The 12215-nt window shown below is 35.1% G+C and overlaps 1 protein-coding gene across 4 annotated transcripts in view; it reads right to left on the bottom strand.

The window, feature by feature from the left end:
* The window catches only part of LOC132075781 (sodium channel protein type 2 subunit alpha-like), a 67413-nt gene that overhangs the window by 43992 nt on the left and 11206 nt on the right, over positions 1–12215 (bottom strand). For 2 of the 4 annotated variants that reach the window (XM_059476475.1, XM_059476477.1), the window contains exons 3-8: positions 8141–8457; positions 4590–4707; positions 3627–3717; positions 1914–2042; positions 1315–1406; positions 13–285 (exon numbers count right to left, since the gene is read on the bottom strand). In XM_059476475.1, coding sequence (XP_059332458.1) covers positions 13–285; positions 1315–1406; positions 1914–2042; positions 3627–3717; positions 4590–4707; positions 8141–8407 — 970 coding nt within the window. In that variant the 5' untranslated portion in view covers positions 8408–8457. Of the gene's footprint in view, positions 1–12; positions 286–1126; positions 1219–1314; positions 1407–1913; positions 2043–3626; positions 3718–4589; positions 4708–8140; positions 8458–12215 lie in introns of all 4 variants that reach the window. The other 2 variants (XM_059476474.1, XM_059476476.1) reach the window with 1 other exon arrangement.

The following is a 12215-nucleotide window of genomic DNA, read 5'->3' as shown; positions in this document are numbered from 1 at the left end:
AGATATTCTTACTTTCATCTTCAATGTAATCCTTCCAGTTAAACGTGCTCACTGTCATGTTAACAAAAGTACCGTTTTCATTCATTGTGCTGTTAAAGTAGGAAATAATGTTTATCTCAAAAGTAGAATTGTCTGGAGGCCACTGCAGGCATTTATTCCTTAGGTTGCCCATGAACAGCTGCAGCCCTATCAGTGCAAATACACTCAGACAAAACACAGTCAGGATCATCACATCCGAGAGCTTCTTCACAGACTGAATCAGGGCTCCTACAATTGTCTTCAGACCTGCAAAGAGAAAAGGTACATAGAATTATCAAAGAGTATCTTTGCCCTTCCCATATAATTAAAGAGGCCATGCAGACATTTAAATATTTTTTATTTCTTAAAAGGTAAAGCTTCATGAGCAGCCTCAGAGCTTGTGAAGATGAATGAAAGAAAAAGATTCCTTTTTATGAATATGCAATGTACATATGTTCCAATAAATCGAATATATAATATTCTCAAGCAGGAAACTTTATCAATCATGCTTTCCTGGTACAGATTTGATTGCATTTACTAATTTTTCTCTGCATTAAATATACTCCAAATGATTCAGTTGCCAGTTAATTCTAAACATGACTTCGTGACAGTGCAAAGCAGCATGAGATAGAATTGCTGGTAATTTAGAATGAAAAAATAGTTTGCATTTGATAAATTTTCCTGTGCATCATTTTTTTCCTTTTTGGTATCTTCTTTTGTTGTTAATTGTTTATTTTTAAGACTAAGGTAATTTTTAAGTAGTTAAAAAAAGGAAAAATTTCATAACCAAGAACGCCATAGCACTAAGCTTTTGTAATGTAGAGACAATTTGTCACAATAAAATGCAGAAAGACAAAGCAAAATAACCCATAGGCCTCATATTTTGTGTTTCATGCAAGACTCTGTTAAACTCAAAGGCTGATTTTGCAAAATAAAAGAAGCTAATGCTGAAAAGGCAAAGAATCATAAACTAAGTTAATGATCCATGCCTTTTTATTTCTTTTTTTTTTTTTTTTGGCAACATGAGCAGCAAACAGCAAGACTTATGCTCACAGGAAGTGAATTCAATGGAACGAAAGTCAGCCTCGGTGTTTAACCTCGCTCTCACCTGGAATGACTGATATTGTTTTCAAAGCTCGGAGAACTCTGAATGTTCTCAACGCTGAGACATTGCCCAGGTCCACAAACTCTGTCACATATCTGTAATAGGGGAGTTCACACACAAACACAATGACAGCACACAAATAACAGTTGGAGATACGAGGGGCCTAACACCTGACACCAACTACTTCTTACCTGGAATTACAGAAATAGTTTTCAAAGCTCTCAATACTCTGAAAGTTCGAAGAGCTGAAACATTGCCTAGGTTTACAAATTCTGTTACATACCTGTAGGATTAAATCACAGTTATTCAGAATTGAGGCAGAGCTTATACTAATTATGTGGGTCTTCAAAACCTCTGTGGCAATACTAGCAATCATACTTCAGAATTTACCTGTCTCTTCAGTACATTTCACTTTAATAATTGTTTTCATCAATTTTGCTTAAATGTCATTGGAGTGAAACTCACTGATTTGTATTTGAACATCTAGTTAAACTAATTAGCTTGTAATGGGACGGTAACATGAAGTCAAAGGGATGGCTTCATTTCTGGTGAGCAGAAAAATGTAGGCCATGAAATTAGTGTCCCTCAGCAGTAATTACGCTAATGGCTGACACTCCATTTCAGTTTCTGCTGTATTTTACTTTGATTTATGAATACTAAAATGTGTTATACAGTGTCTAAGCTTCAAAGGTTGCAAAAATTAAATATGTTTAAGTAAATACCTTTATTAAAATAATATTTACCACTAATTTCATGCCCTAAAAGCTTAAAAAGTTCTTGAACCACTTACGCCATTAAAATGACACTGAAGTCAAGCCAGTTCCATGGATCTCGCAGAAAAGTAAAACCTTCTAAGCAGAAGCCCCTTGCAAGAATTTTGATAAGTGATTCAAAGGTATAAATTCCAGTGAAAGTGTACCTGAAAATCATCAGAGCAGGAATAATGGATTTTTGCATGCTTACAGATAGTGCCGTTCTTTAGCAAAGATTACTTAGAAGAAAAAGTACTTAGAAGTGAAAGGAGTAAATTATTAACTTCACTTGCCCTAAATATTGTAGTTGCTGTTCAGTCTTTGTTGAAATTTGAACATGATATATATGCTACTCATTTTCTAAAAGGTTGGTTTAATCTCAGTTATTGTACTTACAAATAATTTCTGATTCTAGTATTTATGGAAACATTTCAGACTTTGATATTTATATGTACATTCTTTGGCACTCACAGGGTTGCCTCTTTGCTTGCATTCATAAATCAGGTAGATGTCTAAGTGTTACAAAAACTGAAGAATTTTTTTTATGTCTAAATCAGAGAGTTTTGTAAAAATCAATTCTGGATAATAGCTACACTAATGCTGTATTACATGTTTATTTCTTAAATAATCATCAAATATAAGAAAGCATGCCCAGACTATTATTCTCAAAGATGGGGAGCATGATTACCAGCTTACCTGGTGTGGGAACAGCTATTCACTTAACAACATAGAATAGTCGGTTATAACCAGCATAATGCAGGCACTTCCTGAGACCCACAGGGATCTCTGTGGACTTCCAGAATAAAGGAGCTCTACCTACAGACCCTACAGCTCTCCTTTCAGACTCTCTGCAACTCTAACAAGCCATCATCACTGTTGACTGGGAATGGGTTAAGGGCAGTGGTTTCTAAACAGGGTTCAGTATAAGGTTCATTAGTGCAGAGAAATAAATAAATAAAAACCAGTAATGGCTCTTTGGGAAAAGGAGGAAAAGAAGCAACAAGCGATTAGAAGCAGGTTTTCCATTAGTAGTATTTCAAATTAAAACAAAGGGCTTTGAGGAACATGACTTAGTGGAAGATGTCCCAGCATGCCAGGGTTTGGAACTGTATGATCTCTAAGATCCCTTCCAACCCAAACCATTCTATGATTCTACAGTATTTCAGAGGAAAACATGTATCTGTATTTTGTTAGAGAATAAATATGCATTTATAACCATGAACAAGAAAGAGAAATATTCCTTATTTAGGTCAGCTCTTTGTTGCTCTTTCATAGGTATGGCCCTTTCCTCAGCAGTTTGAGTTCCTTGCGGTTTGTGGATTGTGTGTCCTTCTTGTGGCAGGCACTTATGAGGTCAAACCAGCAAGGCACAATCAAAGTCCCACTGTGATGAGATCATGGATACTCAAGCAAGGTATGGCAACAATTTTACATGCACAATTTTACATGCACATCTGTAGCTCCCTGTCTGATTTACAGCTCAGAATATCCAAGGACAAGACCTCCTGTTTTTACTGCACAGCAGAAGTTCAGATATTCCTCAGGCATAATTTTAGCAAACATGGTGTTACTCCTAAAATATTTAAGTTGTTCAGGAGGAAATGGGAAAGATATTGATGGTCTCATGAAATCTGATTCTTCCTGACTCTGGACAAGCCCATTCTGGCATTCACATCTTAATAAATGCTTCTTGTTTGGAGTCACACAAAAACAAAGATCTAAAAATAAAGAGGTAAAAATGTTTAACTTACTCTACATTCTTTGTCCAGTCTGGAGGGTTACTCATGGTCATAAATACACAGTTTGTCAAAATAGTGCACATGATAAGCATGCTGAATAATGTAGGTTATAGTTAAGGCACATAAGTCAAAAAAGTAGAACAGCTTTGTAACACTGAAATAACTTAAAAATATTAAGTGCTTACAAATGTGTGCAAATAACATCACACTCTAATTAAAGCCTAAAAACAAAGCTTTGCACATAAAATTATGTATTTTAAATGGTATGTCATCTGGCATATTATGGTGTATTTCCATTAAAAAAATGCAATACTTTTGTAATTATAGCAGGTTTTAAATTAAGTTTAAACATATCTTTAACTCTGTAAATCATGAAATGACTACCCAAATGTACTCATTTAATACAGCTAGATGGATCATTCTAAAAGATCTTTAGTCAGAGGCTGGTTGTTTAGGCCTGAGTTTTCCTTTGAACATGATTGAAGCATATTTGAAAATACTCTCCTTTATCCCAAATCTTTTATAGGACACCTATCCCAATGCTGAAAACACAATGCTGAAAAAGCTGCTCTTTACCCATGCTCTTTTGTCCTTGCTAAGTGAGTGTAGTTCATGAATAGTACTACTGGTCTTGCTAAAAGTGTGACCTTAGATATGTTCAAGTGCAATGGTTTGTTGCTAATGTGGCCTTAGCTGCAGGGCTCAGTATGGGATCAGGTCTCCTTTTAGATATAAAGCCTGATATTTAAACTCTGACAGATTTAGGTGGTTCAGTAGAGAATTCTCTCGGCAGGGATGAAGATCATACTGCAATTCACATGTGATATTGCTCCTTTTTTAAATGTGAGCAACATATCTTTTTTTAGCATAGTTCACTCCCATGGACACAATTTGTAGATCCACATGAAAAGTATTATTTCACTCATTAAGTATTTTTAAGCAACACTTAAATCAACATTAAGAAAAAAGGATATGAATGTACCAAAATCTTGATAGCAATTTTTCTGATGGGATTAAAAGGAGTTAAAATATACAAGGCAGATGTGGCACTGAATCGGAAAATTGCTTTTCCCTTATTCAATACTATGAAAGTCTGCAAAAGAAAAAAAAGAAATACAAAATTAAAATACAATGCTGGCTACATATATATCTTCACCTTTTACTATAAATTTCTATTTGCCACCTGAGAGGTACAAGTTCCATTCTAATGGCTACCTGTGGTACAAAAATAACTTATTCCCATTAATGCAATGGAGTAAGTTTTCCACAGCCAATTCTCAAATTGCAAATTTTTCCAGCATGTGAACTAAATGATGATCTAATTAAAATTTGTGGGAATTACAAAAAAAAATAGCAGTTTATCAATAAAAGCAAAATGCATTATTTTGCCACTAAAATATTTCAATTTTATTTCTTATGAAGTCTTTGATTAAAGTGATTCAAATTTATCAAATGTATTCCACCTTGTGAGCAAACACAAACAAAACCAAAGTAGCAAAAGGACAATTCTAAATGGCAGTTTGTATTTGGAACAAATACTTGACAGAATTATATACACACATATGTATAGTGATAAGGAGAAATTGTCATTACAAATCATTCACAATTTAAAAATTTGCTTTAATTTTCTATTTTAAATACTATTGCCAGCTAACATAGTTCTGAGTAGTGTGAGACAAACAGATGCCAGGGTTTGGCATCCTATGACAACAAAACTAAAAAAAAATTAATTCTGGTTTTCTTGTTAACAATGTGCTCTTACTTTCCCTATATGCGAGCAGAAAATTTAGCAAGTGATTATCTTTTAAAACCTGGTACAATAAACCTATGGTTTGTGTTCAGTTTATTCTGTTTCTGTGGGCAGTCGTTGCCTAAGTGTATTTGTCTATGAATGAGGTTTACTTGCATCTTTGGTTCTGCTTGAAATTTCTTCAGGACATAACTATTCTGCATTCCTTTTGCTCTTCGTCGATGGTAATGGCTCTGCTTTATGTTACCATAATAGAATCTTTGTTACACTCTCAGTAGAGCTATAAAGTATCACTGTTCTCCATGTTGATTTCCATTCTCTGTAAAAACTTGGCTGTGATCAGAAAAATTCTGCCCTCTCTGTGGCCTTTACTGCCTGCTTGGACAGTAATCTCAGGGAAGGAAAGTAAACCACTCCACGGCAGGAAAGAAAATAGGTAAAGAAGTGTTGCTGGTGAGCAGGCTCACAGAAAAACATCAAGCTAACACTGAGGGTGGCAGAGAAGGGACACACACTCCTTGGCATTTCTCCCTGCCCTAGAGTCCTTCACCCAGCTGGAAATGCTAGAAAGATGTTGCCTGTCCCAAGGTCACTGCTGCAGCTGAGCCTGAAGACAGACTAAATTCACATATGATTTCCTCTGCACTGACAAGTCAATGATTAAGGGTAGTTTCTATTATATACCAGAGGAGGGATGACTAATTCTAGGCCATGATTTAAGATGTCCATTTGTTTTCTGTTGAGCATAATTATACTGCTAGGTAATATAAACACAGATGTCACCTGTTACTAAAGATCCTGAAGTTTACTAATTGTTCTCAGATACTAATAAATCCATCGTTAGTGTGAGCTTTTACTTTTGTTCCATAAAATCTGACTGCTTTTTCTGATCAATGGAGGTTAGAAACTATACTTCAGAACTTCTCAGGCTTTCTGAAACTTCACTTGTTCAGACAACTTTATCCCTGAACTTACTTATGCAACTTTATTCCTGAAGTTTTGCAGCTAGTCAAGAAAAGGGTTTAGTGCTGACATATTGTAAGAATTTCCATGGAACTGTTGTCATAACCCAAACCATATAAATTTAAGTAACCCTTGGCAATGCTACTTCTTTGGACTTTAATTTCTTTACATTTCCTTAATAATGTATATACTTGTATTATCTACCGCATTGTTTATTTAACTTTGGCAACTGTTAGGTTTTGCAGTTACATATAGATTCTGCTTTATTTTCTCTGCATTATGGCCTCTGCATTAATGAGGCCATAATTTTTAAACCTGTTTTACAAACCAAAGGCAACCACAAATTTAGCCACAAAAGTGACAGTATTATTTGCATGATTTTTTTGTAGCAAAAAAAGTTTCTTTGGAGTTTAAAGTATTTTATGCCTTGATTTTTTTACAGTGGCTCATGATCAAATTTCTTATCTTGATGACAGCCTGGAAAACTTCAAGCTCTCAAGGGAGCAACTGTGTCCAGTTCTTTCTGTTTCAGAGAGATGGGAAAAGATAGTCCCAAGTACTTCTCCATAAAACACCTTCTGCATTTTTTAATTTAGGGGTGTTCATCTTCCTTCACTCTCCTCACCCACAACACTTTGCAGTCTATCAGAAACTGAGAGAACCTCTTGATCCTGCTAAAGGAGCACACAGAAATAAACAAGAGCATAGAGGAAAACTGGCTCTAACTGCCACCTGTACTTTCTCTAATCAGTGCAGGACCTAAGGTACTTTTACTTGTTCCCAGGTTGGACTATTTCAGACCCTGGAGGATTTTAAAACAGACTACAACTAATCCCAGCAGTGGAAATATACTTGTTTTGTTCCTTGTCTTTCTCTTAACTCAAATAACACCCGTGCGCTTCCAATTGTAAGCATCATTGCTACAAGACCAAAACCCATACACTCTACTGCAGATCCTGACTTGTAAAAATTCAAACTTTTTACTTGAATGGATCTGTTTGAACTACCTTTTCTATCTCTGAGTCCCTCATTTGGGGATCATGTGAAAAGGAAGACTGTGTATGGTTGTGCAAATTGGAAGGGAAAATGCACCTCTATTAGGAGTTTGCATATGCTGCATTCACACATGTAACTTAGATGCATTGCTTTTATTTCATAACTCTTTGCTCTGGTCTTTCTGTATGAAAACTCTTCAGAACACCAAAAATGTATTTTTTCAATTCCTTCCTCAAAGGTTTTCCGTGGTCCTCTGGAGACTTCTAATTGACAGCTCTGCAGTAGAGATCTATCATAGAAAACCCAAGCACCTCAAGCAATTGTTTGCATTGTGGTAGTTTCATATGAGCCAACATTTACAGAATCTCTATATGCTACATGTATAGAGATAAAACATTTCATATATATGTTTGCATATGTTCTATAGCTATACAGAAACAAACAATATGGTTACAGTCCTCTATTTCACTAACTTGAGTGGATGCTATCTACAACTATTTCCATTGCAAAACCAAGCTTAGAACATCTATTTTGTCATATCCAGTCTTACTATTACATTGTAAAATAACAAATTCCCTCTGTGCTCCAGTTCAGGCAAGACCAAGGAGGACACATCTTCCTTACAATGAAGTAAATAGCAAGTAACTCAAGAGAACTTAAGCAGTCACAATATGGAAGAGCATAAATCAGTTCTGTTAAATAAAAGAATGGTTCTGGATATTTAGCAAATTGATAGTTCTAACCATCATATTTTGTGATTAAGCTTTTCTAATGTATAAAGTTCCATTCTATTTTGTGCAAAACTTAATTCACTCACTTTTTTATTGATATAATATGGGTCCAGGTCTTCCAAAGGTTCAGACACCATTCCTGGAGGTATGTCACCATAAATAAATGGCAGGGTCTTTCCTGCCTCCAAGTCACTGTTTGGTTTTGGACCATTTTCATCATCATCATCTGTATGTTCTTGCTTGGGCTTTTTAGTTTTTTCTTCTGCAGAACGCTTTTCAATAGCTGCGAGAGAATCTCTAGTAAAATAGCGGAAGCTTTCAGGTCCAGGTGGTACCAGCAGTGCCTGTGCCATGTTTTCATCCTGCAAATTTAATTACTTTTAGCTTCTTGCATAAGAATGACCTATAAAAGAAAATTAAATAATTTAGGCAAGCTAGATTGTACCAATAGGAAAAACCCCAACATTTGGTCAGAAACTCTTTCCAGGCTTAAATAGAAATAGAAGCAGCATATTTCAAGGCTGAATGGCAGTTAAAAGCAAATGCTCAGAATTTGTTTTGATATTTAATAAATTATTTTTCAGCTTTTTCCTGCTGATCCAGAAAAAGACATTTCTTTTTCTGCCCACAGATACTGCTTTGCCTGTGTCCTTGGACACTCCCAGTTAGAGCAAATTGCTGACAAAAGTGTTTTAACAGTACAGCTTTTTTTAAAAAATGCAAGTATAAATGCATATTCTGGGAGGTACTGCTGAAAATTGTAAACCTACATTCAACAACTTAATAAATTTTATCTTTCCATATTTTTTCAAGCATCAGTAATACAACTATACAAACATGAATACTTTCATTAAACTAAAAAATTTTGCACAACTGGTTTGCACAACTGTTTAAATGACAGGAACTGAATTATGGGAGGAACAAGCATAATTCTTTCTTACTGACACTTAACTGTGGTGAAGGCTAATATTAGATCCCAGAGCAGCTTAGGTTGCATTTATTGACTTTAACTGTGAATCAAAACCACAGTCCTTTTAAGTAAAAGTAAACAGCATGTATAATTAAGGCTATATGGGAAGAGATGCTGCTTCTGATTCTTTGCAAGGCAAGTGTCATAGTACTGTTTCAGACTGAAACTCATCCGAAACCTGACTCTGGTTCACTGTGAATGGCTTTAGTACCAGTGGTGGATGAAGCTGCTTTTTCCTGCTCTCTGCATTGAACTCTCTACTGTACAGCAGGTCTCTTTATGAAGTCCTGCCGTGCATCAACTGAAAGCAGTGTTATTTTTCACTCTTCCAAGTCCTTCTGCAGCAGGATCAGTTATTTAAAGTGATGTGCTGTACAGCATAGTTGAGAGGTTTGAATAGCTGGAGGGAGAGAATGGCAAAATGAAGGCAGATATGGTAAAAGAGTCCTGCCACCAGGGAATAAATTAAAGCCTTACTTGGTGTCTACTTCAAAAGAGTTTACAGCATACTGTTGTAAAAACGTTAGTTATGAGAACCAATTTTAAGAGTGAGTTTCAATGCTTAACTAATGAGCTTTAATTATGTTTTCTGTTACAGGAAGCCATGTTGCCTTTGCTGTATTACTTCATCAATGTGCAACATATGTATCCTGGAGATGCCACATCTAAATTTGATTATAATATTCTGCTCATTTGCACTCATTCAATAGTCCTTCTCCTAAAGCTTCTTGCCTGTCTGAAGCATTTTGTAGAAATCCACACACACAGAGACACACAAAGTGCTACAGTAATGATCTTATGAAATAAGATATGTGAAGGCTGAAGGGGATGTTAAAAAGTGCTTGAAAAACCTAGAGTTAGAAATTAGAGGAGAGAAATAAAACAGCATACTCCTAAATCTGAATTACCAATCCAATGACATGGTAAGGACTCATGTTCCTATGCCACCTCAAGTTTAAATCTCTGGAGTGGGTTCACAACACAGCATCCATCAGTGTGTATGATTAGCACTGAGGTCACTAAAATAATTCAGTCAGTAGATTATAGCACCAAGCAGGTAAGTAATACAAGACCAAAACCAAGATACCTGACCATAAATTCAGAATTAAAATACTCTGTACTCTAGACACGAAGAAGAAAATTTCTCTAAAGGAATATCCTGGAGAACTATGAGTTAATGTAATATGCAGAGTGAAAGACACCTTGGAGTGGCCATAAAGATGCAATATAAAAGGAAAAAGTAAATTATAACACCAGCCAGAGTCTCCAGCATGCAACCTTATCACAGGTTTCTATGCTGAAATTTCCACTACTACTTTTTTCTTTGTACAAGATGGATGCCTTTGCTAATCTCTTTTTTAAATTAATGTAACTCCCAATTATAAGGATGCTAAACTCAAAGTTGTCCCTTCGTTTTAGAATTAAAAGCACACTCATTTTCTGGATACAGTCCTTTGATTACTACTTTTGCTTGTGCAGGATTAATGAACTATGAAGATGCCTGAGGTTTCTCCTTGGTCTTTCTGAATAATTCATTTATTTATTCCCCATTTTACAGGTCTGTGATTCAACTTGTCACTCTAGGTGCTTTTTCTATGAAACTAGTCTCAAAAGATGCATCCAAATCAAGTAATCAGCGTGTAATTCTTGTCTTTATAATGCAATGCATTTGTTTACTTTTCCACCATTAACAGTTACAGCTATGAATGATGTAACAAAATGCTTTGTGCTCACTTAAAGGATATGCATTTGTATTTCCAGAAATCCACAAAGGAGCCAATGACTGACTGGGGAAAGTATTGGCAGACTTAAGGATTTACTGTATTTTTCAGGGAAAAAAATATACCCTAAAAAAAAGTTTTCCTGATGAGTTGAAAACATTATTTGAGACCTGCCTCCACTACTGTCTAGTGCAATTATATCTTTTCTTTGCTGCTGCTATTACACAAGAAGGCTTTTCCTATACTAAATATGCCCCAAGCATTTTCATTTAAGTTACAAAGCTTAACAGAACAACACAGAAATATGTATCTGATTACAGTTTCTATACATGCATTAATTTAATAGAACAATGAAACAGAAATTGTGCTGTTGCCTGTACTGAGCCCTAAATAAGCTCTTTGCAATCCTCGATTCATAAACTGCTCATTTGTTAGTGATAGCTTCCCTCTCCTTCCTTCACTAGTTTTAAAGTTGCTTGTTATCTGGTAAATAAACTGCCAGGACATGAATGATATTAGGCAGAATTCAGATATTCTGAATATATCTAATAATTCAGAAAAACTGTCATTAAAAAAACAATTTTTAAAGAGAGAGTCTCAAAACTACATGTGGTCCAGGCCCCTCTGTACCTTCTGCTGCTCAGTAAAGAGACTTTCAAGTATTTGAAATACAATTCTGGTTTATATATCATATATGTAATGCTCTGTAATTTAATACATTTCATTAGAAAAATGAAGTTCCCCTTTATTAAAGACATGCTTGTGCAATTTAGTTGTAACTGAGCATTGCATGCTGTAAGTCCTTCTCCAGTTTTCCATCAGCCCCTACCTTTAAATAATAAGACCAAGCAATAAACAGTACATACATGTTTTTAATTTTATACATATTTCAGCTAGTTATATTGTGGACATATATATATATGTCCATATATATATAACAGCTAGTTATCTGTGGATATATAATATATATTCACAGATAACTTGTTAAATTTTATTTTTAATATAGTAATCTTCTCATCATTTACAGAAGATGAGTCAGAAAGTAAGTAAAATATCTTTGCTAACAATGTCAAATTAATTTTTCTGTATCTCTGAAAAAGCCAGAAGAAGTGGCCTGAAGGTATCTATTTTTATGATCTCTTAAATAGGGCAAATGGTAAAAGTGAAAGTACCAGTAGAAGTACCAGGTAGGTACCACGATTGTTTATTCAAATCTTCAGGTTATCTAACAGGTTATCTGCATTTTGCATGAAACTGCATATATACACTTCAAAGTTTTCAAGGTGGAGAAATAGCAAATCTTGCTGGGGTTTTTTCCCTTTAAAGTACTGCCTGCTAAAACCTTGAAAAAGCTGACTACTGAGATTTTCATTCTATTAAAACTGTAACAGTTGATTAGGCTTGAAGCAAGTGCAAGAATAGCAAATGGAATCTGTAAAATGACCAGCTATCCTAATTTTCTTATGCTAA

The sequence above is a fragment of the Ammospiza nelsoni genome, chromosome 7 (assembly GCF_027579445.1).
Source record: "Ammospiza nelsoni isolate bAmmNel1 chromosome 7, bAmmNel1.pri, whole genome shotgun sequence".
In the NCBI taxonomy this organism is placed as follows: domain Eukaryota; kingdom Metazoa; phylum Chordata; class Aves; order Passeriformes; family Passerellidae; genus Ammospiza; species Ammospiza nelsoni.
Note: the sequence above shows the minus strand (reverse complement) of the source record. Positions and strands in the feature narration are given on the sequence as shown.